General features: G+C 40.8%; 1 protein-coding gene across 4 annotated transcripts in view; it reads right to left on the bottom strand.

Annotated features, from left to right (window-relative positions):
- Nucleotides 1-24,023, bottom strand: part of kuz (zinc-dependent metalloprotease kuz) — a 183,903-nt gene that overhangs the window by 17,951 nt on the left and 141,929 nt on the right. For all 4 annotated transcript variants that reach the window (XM_045756130.2, XM_045756131.2, XM_045756133.2 and 1 more), the window contains exons 2-10: nucleotides 13,555-13,664; nucleotides 8,293-8,440; nucleotides 7,497-8,065; nucleotides 5,908-6,054; nucleotides 5,238-5,433; nucleotides 4,566-5,103; nucleotides 2,758-2,926; nucleotides 2,083-2,304; nucleotides 1,500-1,616 (exon numbers count right to left, since the gene is read on the bottom strand). In XM_045756130.2, the coding sequence (XP_045612086.1) occupies nucleotides 1,500-1,616; nucleotides 2,083-2,304; nucleotides 2,758-2,926; nucleotides 4,566-5,103; nucleotides 5,238-5,433; nucleotides 5,908-6,054; nucleotides 7,497-8,065; nucleotides 8,293-8,440; nucleotides 13,555-13,664 (2,216 nt within the window). The remainder of the gene's footprint in view (nucleotides 1-1,499; nucleotides 1,617-2,082; nucleotides 2,305-2,757; nucleotides 2,927-4,565; nucleotides 5,104-5,237; nucleotides 5,434-5,907; nucleotides 6,055-7,496; nucleotides 8,066-8,292; nucleotides 8,441-13,554; nucleotides 13,665-24,023) is intronic.

Below are 24,023 nucleotides of genomic sequence, written 5' to 3'. Positions count from 1 at the left end.
GAGCTACCACCTAATTACTTCCGTAAATATAGAGGAAAATCTTACAGTTCCAAAGTGAACAGGCTTACTGCCAGGTACAGTACTTGACAAAATATGTTTAAAACAACTTTGAACTTTTACTTAACTTTTACCGAATCCAACTTTGTTATACTGCATTAATTTCCTATAACCTTCTTTGGTGAGAGGAACAAACGTCTGCATAGCACACTCCTTAATTCTTACACACTTAGGTAATTACACTTCTCAAATAAAAACTGTATTCTCTGTCTCTGTATTCTCCCACTGTGATCTTCAATCCTCTCCCACTGTGACATTCAATCCTCTCCCACTGTGATCTTCAATCCTCTCCCACTGTGCTCTTCAATCCTCTCCCACTGTGATCTTCAATCCTCTCCCACTGTGATCTTCAATCCTCTCCCACTGTGCTCTTCAATCCTCTCCCACTGTGATCTTCAATCCTCTCCCACTGTGATCTTCAATCCTCTCCCACTGTGATCTTCAATCCTCTCCCACTGTGATCTTCAATCCTCTCCCACTGTGATCTTCAATCCTCTCCCACTGTGATCTTCAATCCTCTCCCACTGTGATCTTCAATCCTCTCCCACTGTGATCTTCAATCCTCTCCCACTGTGATCTTCAATCCTCTCCCACTGTGATCTTCAATCCTCTCCCACTGTGATCTTCAATCCTCTCCCACTGTGATCTTCAATCCTCTCCCACTGTGATCTTCAATCCTCTCCCACTGTGATCTTCAATCCTCTCCCACTGTGATCTTCAATCCTCTCCCACTGTGATCTTCACTCCTCTCCCACTGTTATCTTCACTCCTCTCCCACTGTGATCTTCAATCCTCTCCCACTGTGATCTTCACTCCTCTCCCACTGTGATCTTCACTCCTCTCCCACTGTGATCTTCAATCCTCTCCCACTGTGATCTTCAATCCTCTCCCACTGTGATCTTCAATCCTCTCCCACTGTGATCTTCAATCCTCTCCCACTGTGATCTTCAATCCTCTCCCACTGTGATCTTCAATCCTCTCCCACTGTGATCTTCAATCCTCTCCCACTGTGATCTTCAATCCTCTCCCACTGTGATCTTCAATCCTCTCCCACTGTGATCTTCAATCCTCTCCCACTGTGATCTTCACTCCTCTCCCACTGTTATCTTCACTCCTCTCCCACTGTGATCTTCAATCCTCTCCCACTGTGATCTTCACTCCTCTCCCACTGTGATCTTCACTCCTCTCCCACTGTGATCTTCAATCCTCTCCCACTGTGATCTTCAATCCTCTCCCACTGTGATCTTCAATCCTCTCCCACTGTGATCTTCACTCCTCTCTTCCTCTCAATAGACTCAGCAAGCAGTACCAGTGACTGCCTAACATCAAGCTCAAGCCTGCATTATCATGTGGCCAATAACAACATTTTCCACAACAATCTTGCATTTGAAACAAGCTCCCCCTACAAAAAAAAAAGAAAAATGAATTGCACAGAGACTTACTGTAATCCATTCTGCAACACTGTTGAGGGTGTCCTGGTTGAAGAGCAGGTTCTTGAGGCGGGCTAGTGGTCCTTCTGCGTCCACTGCTCGGCATTTTTGGAAGACATCACAGTAACCCTAAAAAAATATATTAAAGTTACTAAAAAATAAGCTATTCAACATTATAAATGACAAAATCTTTATATAACCCATCCACAAAAAGAGCATAACTATACAGTGTTTTCACCCCCTCAATCTAATCATTAAAGGTGTCAAGTTTCATACCGAGTGAATATAGGATGCCATTTCCCCAAATATTAATAAAATCAACATATTCACATAAAATTCCTTAAGATCTCAGTGCAAAGAAATAGCTTTGAAATCACGAGAACATGACCCATCTATGAGAAAATATGGAGGCGATACGATGGAACTGAATTCACGCCCCTGGACACCCCAGACATACGCAATATTGACTGGACCACGACGAAAGGTCACATGATGGGATTAAATCTGTACCCCAGGAATAATTCCTTGTTGATGATGCTGCATTTAGGTTATATATAACTTGCAACAACTCTAATAAAGCAACATTAGAACTCACCTGAAAGTTATTGCAGGGTGCTCCAGGTCTCATAAACACAGGTCCACCACCAAACACCTCCTTCAGCTCTGATGTGGACTTGCAAGAAGCGCTATCATTACCAATCTGGCAGGCTATCTCGCATAGCTTTTTCTTATCATGCACACGGTCAGATGTAAGAAAACATTCTTTCATTCCCTTAGCAAGGCATATTGACCCGCTGCATTTGCCCTTGGTGCACACCTATAGGATGAAATAAAATATATGATTTGCAAATAATCAGTTTTTAATTGTTTTACTCTCACTAGTTTGACTTTAGTAACTATTAATGTTGCCATTCTCACTCTAAATCACATAATTTGAAATCTAAACAAAATTTACTCAAATTAAAATTTTACATGTACTCCTATCAAAATTAGTAAAATTATTAGCAAATTATACTTTGTGTGTTTTGAACAGATGCCTTCCCATCTAAAAATATAGCCAGTACTGTACACATCAAGAACCACACAGAACTTTGTGTGAGTCGTCCAGAATAAATAACATAAAAGAGAAAGGGCAATGGTATGAGTGTATATGACAGAAAATCCTAAATCAAGCAATAAACTAACATGAATCAGTGTGTGTACTAAATCACTGAAAGAAGCTCGCTGAAGAAAATGATTTAGGCTTAGGGAAGAATGTTTGAAACCTTACCTTTGTGCCTTCATTACATTCCTTATATTCTTCCTTTGGAACAGGTTGGGGACAAGTTGCTTTATCACCTTCACAATAAGCAGATTCCTCACAGTCTGTTTCAGAATGGCACTGGGTATCCCGCACAAACGTACATCTTTCACGGTCACAACATGGTCCTTCACTAGGGCTGACAAATAAAATTTGACTGATGCAATTGCAATTATAGTTGGCTCACATTGTAGATCACACGTTCCAGATATGTGCGCTGCACAACAACTTTGCTCAGGATATTCATGGAAAGAACAAGATTTATTCTTCGAACAAGATCTTTTGCCTTAGCCATACAAGTGAATGGAGTACAGAGTACACTATATGAGAACTGACTGATGGTCGCAAACTGCCAATTTAAAAAAAAAACAGGTCTAACGTACACCATTAAGTGAGTCCAGACTAAGTCAGGATATATTTAGTTCAGTTAGGTAAAGTTAGGTCAAGTCTGGCTGGGTTAGGTTATGTTAGGCAGTTGATTTCCAGTAATAAACATAACACTGCATGAAATGTCAATAAGTATCACACTCACTTCTTATGTCTTATCTATTGCATGCTTTTATAGCACTTTGTTTCCATTCTGAGGACCAACAGGCCTATGGAGCTTATTAATGCAATTAACAAATTAACAATTAACAAAGTCTTACAATGTGATATCTGATCCTATAATATGCTAAACAGCAGAAACAATCTCAACTCAAAGAGCTGAACACTTAACCAGCTCTTCTTTATTATTAAATATTCCTGATTTTCTCTATAACCATCTGATAGCCAGATAAGAAGCTTAATCAACTTTCAAGGGATGGAAATTTCAAACCTTTCAAAAATCATTGTGCATTAGTGTTGAAAACTATGATAACAAAAAATTATATACAAAAATTTCTGTTTTCAGTAGGCAACTCTCACCAACTAGATAATTTACGTTTTGACTAAAATTACAATGGAAACTCGATTAGGTAAATCTCATGTTGGAACACTTCCTATGTACGATTTACTCACCCAATTCAATGAATAAGTGTTTCCTGAAGCGGGGAATTTGTGGATTTGCTTAGGATATTGGGATCAAGTTCATAGATGAAGGCAACATTACAAGAAATAGTTGGGGCATTGAGAAAGCAATTGAGGATACAGGTATTTAAAACTAAATTCTATGATTTGTTTTCATTTTCAGTTGGCAAAGTTTTCTTTCACTCAGATGGCACTGCTACCTTTTGAAAATGAGTTTTGAGGCTGGGGACATGAGAAATGAGCTAGATGATGTTAAATTTGATTGCAGATGTGTTCATTTGGTAGTTATTATATTACTGTATAGGCTGAAATTAAAATTTTGCTAAATGAAATTAGCCTATAAGGCATAGGAAATGCATTCTGGAGGCACCTCCGGTTGCAATGAACCCCTCACTGCAACGACCTGGGGATGGTCCAATACAGTTCATCAAACTGAGGTTGTACTGTATATAGAATATTAAACTGTACAGTACACCACCATTTCTGTAAATTTCTCTACAGTATTTCTATTCATTTCTTACTAGAGTCTATTTATAATAAATTTTAAATCTTCACAAGATGCATTCAGTAAATGCACACGTTCAAGCGTTACAGAGGAGCGGACATTACACATCATCTGTGTAAGTCGTGGCCACATTGACCACGACTGATGTTTAAGGCCAGTGATGGAGGGAAGTATTGAGGGGTATACAAGGGCTAAAATATGTATACTTAATTCAGTATAGAATATGCAATACAGTTTTAACTATAATAAAAATTAAGATAATTACCTGCATAGTGTGTTATTTTTACGGGTGCACTCTTTGGCTGAAGGGTTCTGCAACTTGTCAGCTGCAGATATTTTGAGTGGATAGCAGCATTTTTCTTGACACTCATCCATATCGAAACCACAATCACACTCCTCTCCTTCTTCAACAATCTTGTTACCACAGAAGGCACCATTATTTTCTGTGAAGCAATTTGTTCTTCTCTTTTCAGAAATAGCATCGAGCACCAGGGAAATGTTGCGAACCGAACACGGAGAAAACTTGTCATTATTGAGGCGATCACCACTTGTGGCTGACGAGAACATGATAAAGTTTCCCTGCAGTCCTCCTGGTTTGCAGGTTTCAGGGAAGTCATGGGGTGATCCAAAATTATGGCCAATTTCATGAGCTAAAGTGAGCTGGGAGACTTTGGGTGGCACTCTGGAATTATAGTTGAGGAATGTTATGATACCAGTATTTAAGGACCGCTTTTCAGAGTGACGGAACCCTCCCAAGTTTTCTGTGTATGTTTTGTACTTTTCACATATGCCCCCAGAGGCACCTGCAAGTTAAAAAGCACATAATTAACAACAGGTGAGTTTGTAATCCGCTGTGCAGTTATTTAATAAACCAAACATGAAGCAAAATTTATTATTTTAGTAAATTTACAAAGAGCATAACTCGATGACAAATTACCTGAAGGTGATGCTACCCAGGCCAACCCCAGTGTACCCCCAGTGAAGTCTCTGAAGGTGAACACGTACGCCAGACAGAAGTCATCGTGCTTCTTTTGGGAATGCAAGTTCAGGAAATTACTCACATCTACATTGGCTTTACAAAATTTGTTGGTCTCACCCTGCCAGTTAGTACGACATGGCTTATCATCGTCAATCTGAAACAAAACGTGCACATCACATTATGATATTAAAACTCAAATTATGAAAATGACATACTGCTAACATGATGCTTCAAGATCGTGAATGTACGATCTTGAAGCGTAAGATCTTATCACTCGAGTAATCCTCAAGCATATCTCAACATTCATCTTTTCTATATGTCTGAAGTCAATGGGTATTCACTTAACGTGTTAGGTGCAGCAACACTGACTCAAGGTTAAGAACAAGTTAAAACCTAGAGGCATAAGGTATGTAAATTAGAATCTATGGTAGCAGGTTTAGGGCAGAAAAATAAATACAATATGAAATTACTATTACTTATAAATAATTGCATTTGTTTTTTTCAAGCATATTCTTACATAATTATCTTAACTATACAATACCAATATACAATGATGTGTATACATCAATGAATATACAACATGTAAAATCTTATTTAAACATGTTAGCCAACATCGTGCAGTACTTACCTTGATTCTCTGGACTTCAAATCTGATGTTCCTGTGTTTGTACTTGCCATTGAACTTGACATTAGCATATATATGGTTAATCGCCTTTATGTGTTGAGAGATCATAGCTGTGATTTCATCCCGTGTCTTCTCCTTGTCATTTCCCTCCTGGTGATATTGATTCAAAGCACAAAAATATTAGTACAAATTAGAATGTGAAAAATGCAAATTATAATACAGTATACCCAGTACTGTACTGTACTGGTACAGTACATACAATACAGTATATACATATGCTGGTGAAAGCAAACATCTTCAACCTCTCCAATGTCTATCAAACTACACGGATTTATAAATAAAAAATGTGCCGTCAAATTTTAATTTCCAACATTTCTGAACACCTTGTACAGTATTAATTTGTGTACAGTAACTGCTAAGAAGTATTGTCTGTTGCTCAAATGTGTAAGCTGCACCAGTTTTATGCACCTGTTGAAATTTGATAGCAATAATAAAAGTGAAAAATATTTTAACATTTAATTTAGAAAGAACTGTACAACATTCTACATACAGTAAAGTATATCTCGGTATCCTATACCTCTGTTACTCGTAAAGTAGTAAATAAAATATTGAACAGGATTATAGCAAAAACTACTGACATTACATAACATTACTGTACTCTTAAAAAAAATAAATACTGTACTATACTGTACTACAGATCAAAACATTATTTCTTACAAAGTTTTGCTTCTGGAAAAAAGAAAAACAAAGAACTATTTGTCTTCATAACAGTGTGCGACATCTTTAAACCAGACCTTCGTATAATTACAACTATCCTCTTCTGGAGGGCCACCCGTGGCACCTATTTCCTTCCTTTCCCTTCTGCCCAGTAGGGTTATTGGGGCGGGGGTCTCCTTGGAAGGCTCTAGAGTGAGAGGGCAGTTTTGCAGACCTCAGGTAACCTGGGCTGCCCACTGGTGTTGGTCCGTTGCATCCCAGTCACGCTATTTACCATGCCTCAACAATTGTTTGCCTTGTCTACTTAGGAGTTGCCTAATTTCCTTTAAGCTGTCGCACTTAAGCTTTCTCGTGTGGTTTTCCTCAGCTTTGTCATTGATCTCTGATTTCCTGCCTCATAGTTAGCCAGATTCTGGTTCTGGCTCCTGGCAGGGAATGGATGGGGTGGGGGGGGTCTCAAAACTGTGAAGTACTGGGCTAATGTTTGGTGGCACCAGAGTTCAACTCGGCAAGTCACTGAAAGAGTCCCTCCCACGTATCAAAATCAACTCCTAATACTAAATAGTATTTGCCAGGTGATCAAATTTTATAATTATATTATTTTTGTGCTTTTATTAGTAAATATTTAAAGAACCTAAATGCACGTCTTTTAGAAATGTTTTACTAAACTTATAATGTAGTACTCTATGGTGATTATATTTCTACACAAATCTGAGGACATATTTATTAGGAGCCAAAGAAGACAACATCCTAAACTAGCCAGCAATAAATGCATAACACAAAGACATTTAAGAGAACAATATACAAAAACAGCACAAAGGAGACTAATTAGATACCATAGAAAAATAAAGCTTATAAAAAAGGTTACACTATACCTGTTTAAATATGTGATGCCAGAGCATAGGGTCAGTCTGAATGGAGAGAGAACAAGTTCCTTTGTTATCTTCTCCAACACCAATCCCAACCGCTCTCTTATGCCGTGTGTTGACTTCCTCACTGTACTTATTATGATAATCATCTAGAATACTGTCGTACATGCCATGAAACCCACTCTCTTCTTGAACTGTTCTATATTTATCTTGTGTGTCCAACCATTTTTTGTATTTGTACTGACTACGGAGGTGGGCTGGCGTTTGTAAGTATCGCTTGGCCGCTTCCTCTTTTTCTTCTTCTAAATCTGCAGAATTTTGAACACTGTCCATCCAGGCAGCTACATCATCCGTCGCACCACAACCCGAAGTGTGCCCTTCCCGAACCCTCGTGTAGGGGTCATCCACATGATCGTCATGATATATAACAGAGTGGAAGCCCGCATGTGTGGAATTATGGCGTGGGAAGTATTTATGAGCACGTTCAACATAGAAAGTGCCGTCACGCTCACTGGCTATCACACCCTCAAATACCCCTTCCCGTATGCTTCCCCAGACGTGAGATCCTGGGTCATCTGCAAACACAAAATTATTTGTACATGTATTATACTATGATGCTACAATGTGTAAATCTTTTTTCAGTCATTAGTGGTTTTAACAAAAATATTACTGTTACAGTATTGTACGGTACTGTCACCTTTGAAGCAAATTGAACAGGTACAGTAGTTGCAATTAGTATGAACCTGTATAGCATTATAAAATAAGAAAACATATTTTAATGCGCATAGCATAACTGACTCACTTTGAAGGGTCCCTTCATAGAGGTGATTAACATCTAGTCCCTCTAAATCAGCTGGGACTTCTACTTTCACAAATGGGCTGATCGTCTGTGTATCCCGCTTCAAACGCAGGTGAAAAGATCGCCCATGTGATGCAAAAGATAAGGTCAGCTGCAAACAGATAAATTGTTTTAATTAAGTTTGCAATATCACATTAAATTTACACACTTGAGATATCAATGACATCATGGGTTTGAAGTTCCAGAGTTGAAACAAAGTTATTTTAAAGCAAATAATACAATATGGATACTATGTAAAGCTAAATACTGTATACATATGCATACAACACTACATGAAACAAATAATTTTTATGATTAATAGTTTAAAGAATTCCAAATGAATTCATTCCTATCCCAAATACATTTATATATATGAACAATGTTTTTTCATAATCACATAGGAGAATAACCCAAAATTAATTACTAAACTTTAGATAAAAACCCACACTTGTGTATTTGAGAAATTTATGTTAGGAATTTACACCAAGTCTTTTGCACTCTCCTGAGTGCTTTATCAAGGTCTGAGTGTGTGATTAATGATTAGACTTGAAATGTAAGTCTTGTCCTAATCACACACTTAGACCTTGATAAAGCACATAGGAGAGTGTGAAAGACTTTGTGTAAATTCCTTACACAAATTTCACAAGTGTGGGTTTTTGTCCTATGTTATTATGTCTGTGAGAAGACATTACCATTACTAATTAAACTTATTAATATAGATATTTGTTCTGTATCTGCTCTGAGCTTGCTAAAACTTCAGTGTGAGGGCTGCTAATACTTTATTAACTAAGTGTTTGCTGCCGAGTTCTTCTCATGGAAGGAGATAAATGTACGTATGGGAATAGTTTTGCTACTTAATCTATTTCAGAAAAATATAATGAAATAATTTAAAAAAAATATGAAGAACAGTAATACTGAGAGTTTTATGTGATTCTTAAATAAATTTGCACACGAGGAGCACAAGGACAACATCAACACAAAGATGAGGAAAACAGGTGAGGATATTGCGAGACCTATTTCACCTATTTTGCTCTTAAAAGTTCTTACAAAGTTATGAGTATAATACAACTTGGCTGCTGGACTAGAAATATAAGCACCCAAGCAGTCCAAGATCGTGGGTTCTAAGGTGATTTCTTTTAGCTTTAATGTAAATATTATAACAGTTATAACAGAACTAACTGCCAAATTGCACTGAATATTTTATTTATGTAGCTGCACACGACAGCGTAGAATGGGCAACAAATAAGTAAAAACTAATGCCTTATAAAATTGTGGACTTATATTAAATGCAAATTTAATGGGCAAGAAGTGTGCCAAGAATCATACTTTGGGTAAATAAGTTCTGAGAAGTTAAGAAAAGAAGACCCGAGTGGAAGAGTTGAAGTGCGCAGGCCATTGCGAGGCAAAAGGCAACAGTCAGGGTCGGTCAGTTAGTAAGAAATTAAAATGAAAGATTGTGGAGATCAATAGGAGAGTCTGAGTCAGTATATCCTCAAAGGATACACTTTCCTACTATTTCATGCTCTTAAATATTTGAGAGTTAAGGCTTGTGTTGTAGTAAGTAAATATTGTCATTTGATTCCTGTTCGAAAGCACAGCTAATTGAAATCCTCAGACTAGGCAAAATTGTAATTAAATGTTGTCAATAAAGACGTTAATAATAATAATAGTCTATGTGTCGGTATGGATGTGAGCTATGGTACTGTGAAACAGTGACCTCTGTAAATGTAGGAAATGTTTCCGATATACTTTGCTATCTGAATGCGATGAGTCACAATAACTTGGGTAAAGTATGTTGACCAGACCAACCACTAGAAGGTGAAGGGACGACGACGTTTCGGTCCGTCCTGGACCATTCTCAAGTCGATTGCTAATTGTCTCATCGTCTTGAGAATGGTCCAGGACGGACCGAAACGTCGTTGTCCTTTCACCTTCTAGTGTGTGGTCTGGTCAACATACTTTGCTATCTGTCTCACACTAGTTGGTTTGCTGTCTGGTCTGATATCCACACTTATCCTCGGGATGTGATCATGTGTGAATACCCCACAACTAGGTTAATTGTACCTGGATAGGGTTCTAGGAGTTCTAACTCCCCTAGCCCGGCCCGGAGCCCACAACCTTGACAATTATTGTTCCATTGTTAATTGTCTTGACAATTAACAATTAAGCAATAACTGTCAACGGACCTCTCAGTCCGTTCAAAAGATACTCTTCCCTTGTACTAATCTTGTTTGCAACCCCCCATTTGCCAAAAGATCTTTTATTTGTTTAATTATTTAGTTTTTCACAACAGATTGATTAGACTCACAGTTGAATGATCTCCTTTAAAGAATACAGTACTTCATTATATTATCATGGTTAGAAAATATATGATGCTTTTGCCATTTCATTGTGAATCATATTTTTTATATTTTTTCAGGCATTCATCCACCATGGACCACACTGGCTAAGCTAGAAATATATGACTGAGGATGTACAGACTTCGTCAAAATTACTAGGTGGTGGGTCCTCAGGTATATATATAATGGGCGTGGTGCCATGCAGCCAGATTCACGAATCAGTTACGCAAGAACTTACGATCGTGTACATCTTTTCTCAATCTTTGGCGGCTTTGTTTATATTTATTAAACAGTTTACAAGCATGAAAACTTGCCAATCAACTGTTGTTATTGTTATAAACAGCCTCCTGGTGATTCAGAGCTCATTAACTGTCTAATAATTGTAAACAAAGCCGCCAAAGATTGTGAAAACATGTACACGTTCGTAAGTACTTGCGTAACTGCTTCGTGAATCTGGCCCATGGTCACTAGAGATAACCCTAACTGGAAACTTGACATTTATTAAGTAATTACTGGGCAATGATTATCGTGTCAGAGTAAGCTTCGCCTTTAGAGTTTGATCTGGGATACTTCAAATACTCTACATGCAGTCCAGTTTGATTCAGCAGGTGCAATATTTACAATATATTTAATTTACAATGTAGATACTGTAACCTACAATATTGACAAACTACTTTAGTAAGTCATATTTGTAAATTTCTGAACCTAACTACTGTATATTCAAAGATATGGCTACAGCGGTGCTTCATTCTTTTCCAGCTGATGCTGGACAAGCCGCCGCCTAGGCTAGACTTAACCACACCACATGAACAATTCCACTAGGGCCGTGATTAGGGTTCGAACCTACGTCCAAGAGGATCCCAGACGTGCCATAATCGACCACACCACCTTACCCAAGCCAAACTATGAACAATGGGAAACCTAAACTTGGCAAATCAATTAAACGTGCCTAACCTTGGTGTATATGTAATTACATGTATTACATTTTTACTTGAAAAATGCCTAAAAAATTCATGTGTGTAATTAGAGTCTTGTTCGTAGCAGTCATAAGCACACATAGTTGTATATTATATACACGTGAACTGCAGGTAGCTTGATGGTAAGCCTAGTGGGCACGACCAAAGTGACACCTGGCGGGGGAAAGTGCGTATTAAACGTGTCTATTACCTGTTTACCCGTGTTTGATTACAAATCAAAATCAAATCAAATGTTTATTCAGGTAAAAATATATACAGAGAAGATTAGTTACAAACACAGTGTTGGATATATAGATAGAGCTATTACATACAATACCTAAAGCCACTAGTACGCATAGCGTTATCGAGCTCGCTATAGTTGCTCTACTTTCACAGCCTGGTTCTGTGGCCAGCCTTCCCTGACCAAATGATCATCTGGACATAGCCAACAGTAACCATTTGGTAAAACTGGTCATGTTATGGTCATATGGCGATATAACGTTTGCTAGTTTGCTTGCTTGCTTACCAACTCTTGCAGCGCGTGCCGCGTGATGGAGGCTTCGTGTAAGCTAAGCATTTTACCTAACTAACAATATTCAAAACTTCTAACCAATTAATAAAAAGTAAAGTAAAAATATTGGCTAAAAATCTGCGGAAGATTGAGCAAGAGGAGAAATTGAAGGGAATTAATAGGCTCCTACGGTTCTTGTGAATGATAATGTAAGAGAGAAAAATTATGTTATGTGCTCAAGACAATAAAATATGGTCAATGACCTGGTGGTCGGGAAGCTAATTAAAATGTCAACGGTCAACGTGATCGGTTCTTCCGTAAGCTGATATTGATGAATCTTGAGATGATCTTGAGGTTATCTTGAGATGATTTCGGGGCTTTTTAGTGTCCCCGCGGCCCGGTCCTCGACCAGGCCTCCACCCCAAGGAAGCAGCCCGTGACAGCTGACTAACACCCAGGTACCTATTTTACTGCTAGGTAACAGGGGCATAGGGTGAAAGAAACTCTGCCCATTATTTCTCGCCGGCGCCTGGGATCGAACCCAGGACCACAGGATCACAAGTCCAGCGTGCTGTCTGCTCGGCCGACCGGCTCCCCCCAAACTTACCACACACTACAAAACTGGTGAATCGGGGGGGGGGGGGGGGGGGGAGAAATAGCCTAAGCTACTCTATCCCTTTGAGATGTATTTCTTGCTTATCTCAAACATACTTGAACTGGTGATTTTTTGTTTACTAGTACTAAAATTACAGCCACAAATTACTCTACACGTTACTGTTGCTATGATACGCATACTTCCACTAGCAGTATCTAAGCAGATCTTTTACAACTGCATTTTTTTTTATCTGGCAACTTACCTCAGCATGTATGCTGTACTCCCACTTGGTGGTCTATCTGCTTGGAATGGTCGGCACAGCGACGGCCTCGCATTTTGCAGGATCGGCGTTCGATCCCCCAAGTTGCAAGTGATTGGTCACCGTTCCCTCCCTCCATCCTCATACCCCAACTCCTATCCTGTCGCCCCACATCTTTTACAAGTGCTATAACTACACTGGCTTTACGCTGTCCTCATAATAATCTTCCCACATCATTCCAAAACATCTCAAGTCATATTGTACCGTTGTGTATTCAATTAATACACTTGGTCTTAATGGTCTTTCTTGGTAATGACTAAAACCACAATCTACATAAATCAAGAGATTATAATGAACAAATCCACAAGGGCCGCGATGAGGTTTCGAACCTACGTTCTAGAGGATCATAGAGAGGAGAGACCGAAAGGCACAGTCGACCGAGTCGCGTCTGGAACCCCTCTCGGACGTAGGTTCGAACCCTCATCACGGCCCCTTGTTCATTTGTTCATTTGATGCATCATGCTATTGTGATTTGTGTGTGTGTGAAAGCAAGAGATTGTAATTACCTGTTGGTCGCCGTATAGCGCCCTCTTAACCCGTTGATGGCTGCGGTGGACCAGCTGGGAGTCATACCGCAGGACCTCGTACTGGCTCACATACTCGCTCAGCACCGACCCTGCACAACACAAATAAAAATGTAGAACTCTGGAGTAATATTTACCTTGAGAAAATAATGTGGTGGAGGGGGGGGGTTATACATATATAAGAACATAAGAACGCGGTACAAGTTCAAGTATGTTTATTGAGATAAGCAATAAATACATCTCAAAGAGATAGAGTAGCTTAGGCTATTTCTACCCCCCTAAGAACGCGGTAACTGCAGAAGGCCTATTGGCCCATACGAGGCAGCTCCTATCTATAACCACCCAATCCCACTCATAAACATGTCCAACCCACGCATGAAACAATCGAGGGACCCCACCTCCACCACGTTACACGGTAATTGGTTCCATAAATCAACTACCCTGTTATAGGCCTACATGGTTCAAAAACTTAAGATGGACCCCAAAGGACGAACTACACCTGTCGTGAGACTATTAGGTCGGGACCCGAGAACTGAATCTCGGCCAACGTAACCCAATAGTCGTTCCTTTCTTTAAATGGGCCAATCAAACATTCCAACGACTGACCTATTATTATTCTATTATTTGCTTTCGTTTAGTCTCTCGTAAAAGCAAACATATTTAAATGTTAGTTTCACCATTTTTTTTTATTTTGCCCTGAAAGAGTAGTTTTTAGAAGGGCGTAAGTCACCCTGTGAGGAACAAAAAGGGGAAGAAAACCCGCTGGATTGTTCAGTGTCACTTGTACCCTGACGTAGCTGGAACCCCCTTAACAGTTACAGCCCCGCTCCTGTGCCAGGTAAGTCCACTGCCCCGCTCCTGTGCCAGGTAAGTCCACTACGGGCTCACCATAACCCGTGCTACTTGCAACTTTTTGTTCCCAGTAGCTGAATCTTAACAACAACAACAACAACCACCTTAACCGTCAACAGGTCGACAAAAAAGGAGATTAACATTTACTAACTCTCAGGTTTCTGTCATCTTGCGGGCGCAAAGTGTGGAGGGGAATCTAACCAACTACACTATTTATATTTTTATAGCAGTGTTTTTCTAACTCTAGCAGTGTGGGATTTATTATACTCCATTACTCACCTAGTTTCTGATCAGTCCAGCAACCAGGAGGCCTGGTCTACGACCGGGCCGCGGGGACGCTAAGCCCCGGAAGCACCTCAAGGTAACCTCAAGGTAGTTGTACAACTGCCATTGTACCAGCGTACAGATTCATCAACTTGTTTTTCTACTTTTTGTTCAGTTAGGCTAGGCCTACATTGTCACGGCGTTGTTGATGCCTCTGATTTGTAGAAGTGACTTGTGGATTAAAAGGTATAGAATAAAGTCCCCTACACCCTTGAGCAGTCACCGCATCAGTACCTTCACTTCCACAATTCCACCACGAAAGGGAATCCACATGAATTTGACCCCCCCCCCCCCCATTGCTGATTGGTTAGCATTTTCACAGCACATTTGATTTCAGCGACTGTCATTCTGTCTTCGGCTATCAGCTTAAAGTTGTATTGTTATACAATCCAGCTTGAACTGAACAAAGAATGTGAATTATGAATTCCTAATAAGTGATAGCCAGCACAACAACAATAAAGCCAGCATGGACGTCGTCTCCTACTCGGCTTTGACAGGAATAATTGCACAAATGAGTAATCGGGAAATGAAATAATCGGGAAATGAAATAATCGGGAATTAAATAATCGGGAAACTGACATTGGCAGCGTGTGGGCGGGAGAGTTACCGCGCCTACCACCAACCCTCTCCCACGTTGCCAACTCACTCCGCCACACACACACATTTCATTTATTTCCAGAACGATATGACCCAGAAACAATAGTTATGACTTCGTTTCTATTTATTCCGTGAACACTTCCGATATGTAAACGAGTCTTGGATCCCAAACGGGCAAATGGAGCGCAGCTCAAAACAGAGATGTTGCCGCGTGGCTCAGAGTTCACTGGCATTCCCAGCCTCAATATAAAGACATACAGGCCAGTTATAGCCTAGTTTAGTTATCGCGGTCTACATAGTGTTCTCCCCCGCTGTATTACTACCATCTTCCATACTGTGTATCATAATACCATCTCTTGAGGTATATTTACAATTATTTTGAATGGGCATTATATAGTTGTTTCATTCATTCATCCACATCAGCTCTCATAGTCGAACTCACAATGCTTGAAGACACATTATATTATCTGGTTGCATTCTCCTGAATGCTGAATATATCTCATTCTGTATATATATATATATATATATATATATATATATATATATATATATATATATAATGTCGTACCTAGTAGCCAGAACGCACTTTTCAGCCTACTATGCAAGGCCCGATTTGCCTAATAAGCCAAGTTTTCCTGAATTAATATATTTTCTCTAATTTTTTTCTTATGAAATGATAAAGCTACCCATTTCATTATGTATGAGGTCAATTTTTTTATTGTAGTTAAAATTAACGTAGATATATGACTGAACCTAACCAACCCTACCTAACCTAACCTATCTTTATAAGTTAGGTTAGGTTAGGTAGCCGAAAAAGTTAGGTTAGGTTAGGTAGCCGAAAAAGTTAGGTTAGGTAGCCGAAAAAGTTAGGTTAGGTAGCCGAAAAAGTTAGGTTAGGTAGCCGAAAAAGTTAGGTTAGGTTAGGTAGGTTAGGTAGTCGGAAAAAACATTAATTCATGAAAACTTGGCTTATTAGGCAAATCGGGCCTTGCATAGTAGGCTGAGAAGTGCGTTCTGGCTACTAGGTACGACATATATATATATATATATATATATATATATATATATATATATATATATATATGTCGTACCTAGTAGCCAGAACTCACTTTTTGGCCTACTATTCAAGGCCCGATTTGCCTAATAAGCCAAGTTTTCCTGAATTAATATATTTTTTCTATTTTTTATCTTATGAAATGATAAAGCTACCCATTTCATTATTTATGAGGTCACTTTTTTTATTGGAGTTAAAATTAACGTAGATATATGACCAAACCTAACCAACCCTACCTAACCTAACCTAACCTCTCTTTATAGGTTAGGTTAGGTTAGGTAGCCGAAAAACTTAGGTTAGGTTAGGTTAGGTAGGTTAGGAAGTAGAAAAACAAATAATTCATGAAAACTTGGCTTATTAGGCAAATCGGGCCTTGCATAGTAGGCTGAGTAGTGCGTTCTGGCTACTAGGTACGACATATTATATATATATATATATATATATATATATATATATATATATATATATATATATATATATATATATATCCTGAATATATTGCATTCTCCTGAATATATTGCATTCTCCTGAATGCTAATATTTTAAAACAAACCAATAACAATTTAAAACACGAGGGTTGATAAATAGAGGAGGAAAGAGGATAGCGTAAGGTATAATACGTTGTTCAGGATGCCCCTTTGTTCTACGGGCTCACCATAGCCCGTGCTACTTGGAACGTTTTGTTCCCAGTAGCTGAATCTTAAACAACAACAACAACAAGCCCCTTTGTTGCCAGGGGTGACCCATGACTGCCAGAGGCACCACTTCCCCCACTCAAGTGCACTAAGAATAGTGATATTACTACGGGATCACCATAGCCCGTGCTACTTGGAATTTTGTTCCAGGTAGTGAATCTTAAACAACAACAAGTGATATTAACTCGTGTTTACATAACACAACACTCCATTAAATGTTTAACTTAATGTATGATAGCCGCACGCTTTGATTAGCAAAGTTATAGTGCATCTGGCGGGAAGGTTAATTATTTAATTAATTTTGTAATTTATTTGTGTGTGTATTTTTTTTAAACACCGCACCGTTGTTATATCATAGTGACTTACTGTATCTATAGGTTTGTCAACAATGTTTAATTCCTGGGAAATATTATTAGAATTAACCGGAGTTTACCTGAAGTGGGTTCTGAGAGTTCTACTCGCCGAGCCCGGCCGGTAACTTGGTCCAACAGGCTGTTGCTGGGAGCGGCCCGCAGGCCCACATATCTACTACAACCCAGTTGGTCCGGCACTCCTTCTAGGAACTTATCTCATTGCCTACTGAAGACATCCTTGTTACGGCAATATTCCTTATACTTGCTAGGAGAGTACTGAACAACCGTGGACTCCTGATGTTTAGACTGTTCTCTGTACGGACTCTGTCAAGCACGGCCCGAGGCCAGGCTTGACTTGTGACAGTTTGGTCCACTAGGCTGTTGCTTCCAGCGGCCCGCAGGCCCACCTCGGCCCGGTTGGTCCGGCACTCCTTTAAGAACACTATCTAGTTTTCTCTTGAAGATATTCACGGTTCTTCCGGCAATATTTCTTATACTCGCTGGAAGGATGTTAAACATCCGTGAACCTCTGATGTTTATACAGTGTTCTCTGACTGAGGCACTGGGGCATGCCCTTGCACACTACATCACCGAATGCCCAGTTATCAGACCATTCAGACCCTTTGGCATGTGTACCTGGAGCTTTGCAATTACTTTATTCACTCTCGTGTTCTTGAAGATATTCTCATAATGCACCCAAAATTTGCCAGTGCAGGCTACTGAACATATGACCCTATATGACTAACCATCCTGCGAGATGGGGACTTTTAGTACCACTGCTATCTTATTCACTCTTGTGTTGATGATATCCTCATAATGCATCCAGTGTGTGTGGCAGTGCAGACTACTTATCACATGTCTTTGTATGACTAACCATCCTGTGTGATAGGGATTTTAGCATCACGTAGCTAGCTTTTTGACACACTGTACATATAGTCTAGGGTAGCTCCCCAAATGCAGATGTACCTAAATGTGTTAATTAAACAAAAAAAGAATCTGATTGAGCCTATGGCACCCCTGCTCTTCACTGGTTCTATTTCGTATTTTCTTCTATATCGTTCACTCCAGTATGTTGATATTTTACTGTGTAGATTTGGGACCTGTCCCTCCAGTACTTTCCACGCGTATATTATTTGGTATCTCTCTCGTATCCTTTCTAGTTGAGTACATTTGGAGAGCTTTGAGACGATCCCAATAATTTAGGTGCTTTATTGCGTCTATGCGTGCCGTATATGTTCTCTGTATTCCCTCTATTTCAGCAATCTCTCCTGCTCTGTAGGGGAAAGTGAGTACTAGCAGTACTCGAGACGGGACAACACAAGTGACTTGAAGAGTACAACCATTGTGGTGGGATCCCTGGATTTAAAGTTCTCGTAATCCATCCTATCATTTTCTCTCTGAGCAGGCCTACTGGTTGATGGTCAGGTCAACCAGACTGTTGGAATAGCCTGCTCACAGCCAGAAGTATGAATCACAGCCTGGTTGATCAGGTAACTTTTAGAGGTATGTATCGAGTTCTCTTTTGAACACTACGAGAGAGGCACAAATGACCGGTCTCTCACCGTGTTCAAAAGAGAACTTGATAAACACCTCTAAAGGATACGTAATCAGCCGTAATCAACAGGCTGGTTGACCAGGTCACCAACCAGGAGACCTGGTCAGAGAGCGGGGACGTTGATACTAGGAACCGGGTTGATACCTGGTTGATGGGGGTTCTGGGACTACTTCTACTCCCCAAGGCCGAGGCCAGGCTTGACTTGTGTGAGTTTGGTCTGTAACACTGTAAAAGTGTTTGAGTTAGTTTATTTAAAATATATATAGAGTACATGAGTCACAGACAAGGATCTGAGAGGCGCCAGTTGTCTGCCTGAGATCTCACACCTCAAAGCGTTAATGACCTCAAGTGACCTGAGGTCAGATCATGAGAATTTCACCTTGCTTCCGCTAAGCTCTTAATTGTAGTCTGGTAGCCTTCAAACAAGCCGACGTTTAAGGAGTGGCTTGGTAGTGCCGGAGGCTATCTATTTGTGGGCGGAGTTAGCTACTAGGTTCCCCAATATAAACTCGGAGAACTATCCAGAAAGGAGCATTAATCAAGAGAACAGCAGACGAGCAGAGCAGGGAGGCTGTCGGCCGGCAGGGCGGGAGTCTCTGTCAACTACAGACCCCCCCCCCCCCTCTCTATCCAGCTATAGGCAGAGACACTTGGTGAGTTGAGCAGTAAGGTGACTTGGTCGTGTTTACATATGTTGTGTGATGATCAGGGGCAGTCAAGTTGTAGGGTTCTCGAATTCTTGGATGATGACTCACTTTGCATATTAAACTGGAACATTTTAATTGAATTGCTAAATTATGATACTTCATGTGAAATATAATTATGAATTTATTATTTAAATTGTGTTTAACTTTGTTCCCTAGAGATTTGAGTTGAGGTGAGAAAGCCTCTGTAGTTACTGGGTTCATGGTTTAGAATGAGTACATGATAAAGATGGGAACTACTAATAATGAACTCATGATAACATCTTTGGTGAATTTTGTGATACAGGCAAGTTCCATTCCTTGTCTTGTATGTAATGATCATGAATGGATGGTGGCAGCATTTCGTCTTCTACTCTCTACTCTTCTACTACTACCTATCTATTCCTCTCCCTCCACCCCTCTCTAAACTCTCACTTTCAACTAATGACCCTCCTCGCCCCTCCCACCTCTCTCCCTCTCACCCCAAACCCTCACTAATTACTTCACTATTCATTTCTTTCCTTTCGTTTTCTCTTTTACGTTTGTGGCAATGATTCTGTATTCTAGAGTTCTCTCTAGAGTTTCGGGTAGCTGATCAAGTGACGGCGCCTTGTAGTCTTAGCACCTAGGTAGTCGAATACCTAGGTTACAAGGTGTTGAACGAGAGAGGCTGCCTTAGGAACTCTGGGAGTGCTCTAGAATAGTTAGCTAACTGGGGACGGGATAACGGACTAGAGAGAGCTGTTTCCCCCGGCCTCGTTAGTTAACTGGGGGGTGGAATAATGGACAAGATAGAGCTATTTTCCCCCACCCCCGTTACAATGATGGCAGCGGTGTTGAACAATGTTGTAGGTAGTTGGTGTTCTTTTAACATTGTTCAGTCCCACGTGTCTTTTTGCCGCTCAGGCGCTATCAGGGAGATCTTGACAGGTGTTTTACTTTCGCGAGTTAGCGAACTTTTTTCAGGTTAGGAGATTGTGATTCTCTGGTGTTGTGTTTAGTGATTTTGTGAGTTTTGTGGTGTTCAGGGAATGTTCACCAGAACTTGCGTGTGTAGTGATTTATGTTAGTAATAAGATTTGGCGATTTGGGAACTTAGCGGTGTTGGTAGTGCAGGTCAGCTGAGTGTGACAGGTGACCTCGCATGTCCCACGGGGACACCCAGCCACCGCTGGTCTCCAGGTCAGTGGGGAGTGGCAGGTGTAGTTTTTAAGTAGTGGTTCTGCTCAGATTATTGCGATCGACTGTTTTACTCCATTTGAACGCAATAACCCGAGGTGTACTGGTCTTGTACAGCATGCTAGGGGGAGCCTTAGTATGTCAGTAGACTTCACGTTGGGGACGCTCGACGTTAGATAGTCTGGTCACAGGTGTGGCAAAAGTTTTGAGTTGTTGAACGGCGGAGAAGCTAGGAAAACACTCTGGGTCACGTAGGTGGCTGTAGGTTAAGGGTGGGAGTAACGGCGGTTAATTATGTACTTAAGATTAGGAACGGTATAGTTAAGTTAGGCTAGTGTTTGGTCTATTAGTTTTGATATTTATTGTGGAGATTGGTTTAGTGACAAATTAAGTAGTGATGACCTTATTCTCTCTTCTCTAACTTTACTCTGTTACTGTTTTATGTTCCACCAAGTCAGTATCATTCAGAGTTAATTGGATTATTAAAATTTAAGTGTAGTTGTTGCCAGGAGGAGAGCTTATAATTGGACTGTGTGAACCCTATACAAACTACAGGGTCACACAACAAGATGGAACACGGGTATTGTCGCCTTTATGTTCATCCACAGGTGGGAGCCAGAAGAGAGGAGAGACGCACATACAGAAGAGGGAGACGGCTGCTGTGTGCCATACTCACGGGCGTTTATCACCACCACCACGACCAGCCCACTACCTGGAGGTCATGGCTCCACCACCATCACCACCCCAGGGGACCCCAAGATGCAGCCCTCTCGGTCAGTCAACATTGGTCTACCCAGTGGACCCCAGGACGGACGGACCCCAGCGGACCCCAAGACGGACGGACCCCCAGTGGACCCCAGGTCGTTCTGCAGACGACCCCAGACGACCCAGTAAAGATGGAAGAGGAGCAACAACGACTCCAGTCTGTCCCACCAACATCGGTCTACCCAGGATGGACCCCAGGACGGACGGACCCCAATGGACCCCAGGTCGCTTGTCAAAGACCCATGGGAGGAGGAAGAGAGAAGAAAGAAGAGAGAAGAAAGAAGAGATAAGAAAGAAGAGAGAAGAAAGAAGAAAGAAGAGAGAAGAAAGAAGAGAAGATAAGACAAGCTGAGTGAGACATGATACCTAGTGTCCCTTGCTGGTGTCAGCATCATTGCATGGAGCGTAATTGCAAGACAGGATCGTTTGCCTTAACTGGCCGCCCCTCCTACAAGCATGTTGCTCTGTTGAGTGATTCTTCCTGTGTCATGCGGACTTGATGTGGCTGTCAGAAGTAGCTCTCTGAAGGAGGCGTGCTGGAGCAACAGGGAGGAAGAAGAGTAGGATGGGATTTCTACTGTAGGCAACTATATGGAGGTCTCGAAACTTGTAGTCCCTATAGCTGTGAAGAACCCCAATATACGTCTCTCATGGTGACTGACGTAGGGCCAATTACAGATCAGCTGGGACAACCGAATTCCACGGTCCTGTGCGCAGTTCAAGTAGTAACGGCTTTCGGGTTGACCAAGGGTTGTTGTGCGTTAACGACGGAGAAGCGACGGAGGCAGTTGTGTTGAAGAAATGTGGTACAGGATTATCTACAAGACCAAGCAGTGACGTCGCCCAGCCAGAGACAATGGACGTCTGTCTATATATTTCATTTTTTAGAGTAGGATGATGTATATTTGTTTAGCTAGGATGTATTTTTTTTTCGTTAATAAAGTTGTTGCACACAGCTAGCTTGCTTTAGCAGTGTTGCAAAAACTTTATTTCGGGGAGAAGGGGAGATGTAACACTGTAAAAGTGTTTGAGTTAGTTTATTTAAAATATATATAGAGTACATGAGTCACAGACAAGGATCTGAGAGGCGCCAGTTGTCTGCCTGAGATCTCACACCTCAAAGCGTTAATGACCTCAAGTGACCTGAGGTCAGATCATGAGAATTTCACCTTGCTTCCGCTAAGCTCTTAATTGTAGTCTGGTAGCCTTCAAACAAGCCGACGTTTAAGGAGTGGCTTGGTAGTGCCGGAGGCTATCTATTTGTGGGCGGAGTTAGCTACTAGGTTCCCCAATATAAACTCGGAGAACTATCCAGAAAGGAGCATTAATCAAGAGAACAGCAGACGAGCAGAGCAGGGAGGCTGTCGGCCGGCAGGGCGGGAGTCTCTGTCAACTACAGACCCCCCCCCCCCCTCTCTATCCAGCTATAGGCAGAGACACTTGGTGAGTTGAGCAGTAAGGTGACTTGGTCGTGTTTACATATGTTGTGTGATGATCAGGGGCAGTCAAGTTGTAGGGTTCTCGAATTCTTGGATGATGACTCACTTTGCATATTAAACTGGAACATTTTAATTGAATTGCTAAATTATGATACTTCATGTGAAATATAATTATGAATTTATTATTTAAATTGTGTTTAACTTTGTTCCCTAGAGATTTGAGTTGAGGTGAGAAAGCCTCTGTAGTTACTGGTTTCATGGTTTAGAATGAGTACATGATAAAGATGGGAACTACTAATAATGAACTCATGATAACATCTTTGGTGAATTTTGTGATACAGGCAAGTTCCATTCCTTGTCTTGTATGTAATGATCATGAATGGATGGTGGCAGCATTTCGTCTTCTACTCTCTACTCTTCTACTACTACCTATCTATTCCTCTCCCTCCACCCCTCTCTAAACTCTCACTTTCAACTAATGACCCTCCTCGCCCCTCCCACCTCTCTCCCTCTCACCCCAAACCCTCACTAATTACTTCACTATTCATTTCTTTCCTTTCGTTTTCTCTTTTACGTTTGTGGCAATGATTCTGTATTCTAGAGTTCTCTCTAGAGTTTCGGGTAGCTGATCAAGTGACGGCGCCTTGTAGTCTTAGCACCTAGGTAGTCGAATACCTAGGTTACAAGGTGTTGAACGAGAGAGGCTGCCTTAGGAACTCTGGGAGTGCTCTAGAATAGTTAGCTAACTGGGGACGGGATAACGGACTAGAGAGAGCTGTTTCCCCCGGCCTCGTTAGTTAACTGGGGGGTGGAATAATGGACAAGATAGAGCTATTTTCCCCCACCCCCGTTACAGGTCCACCAGGTTGTTGCTTGGAGCTGCCCGCAGGCCGCAAGAGGGTACCCACCATAAACTTCCCATCACTACCACCTACAGCCGGCACGAGTACCGAAA

Source organism: Procambarus clarkii, chromosome 60 (assembly GCF_040958095.1).
Source record: "Procambarus clarkii isolate CNS0578487 chromosome 60, FALCON_Pclarkii_2.0, whole genome shotgun sequence".
Taxonomy (NCBI): Eukaryota; Metazoa; Arthropoda; class Malacostraca; order Decapoda; family Cambaridae; genus Procambarus; species Procambarus clarkii.
This window is presented reverse-complemented; position numbering and strand designations above follow the sequence as displayed.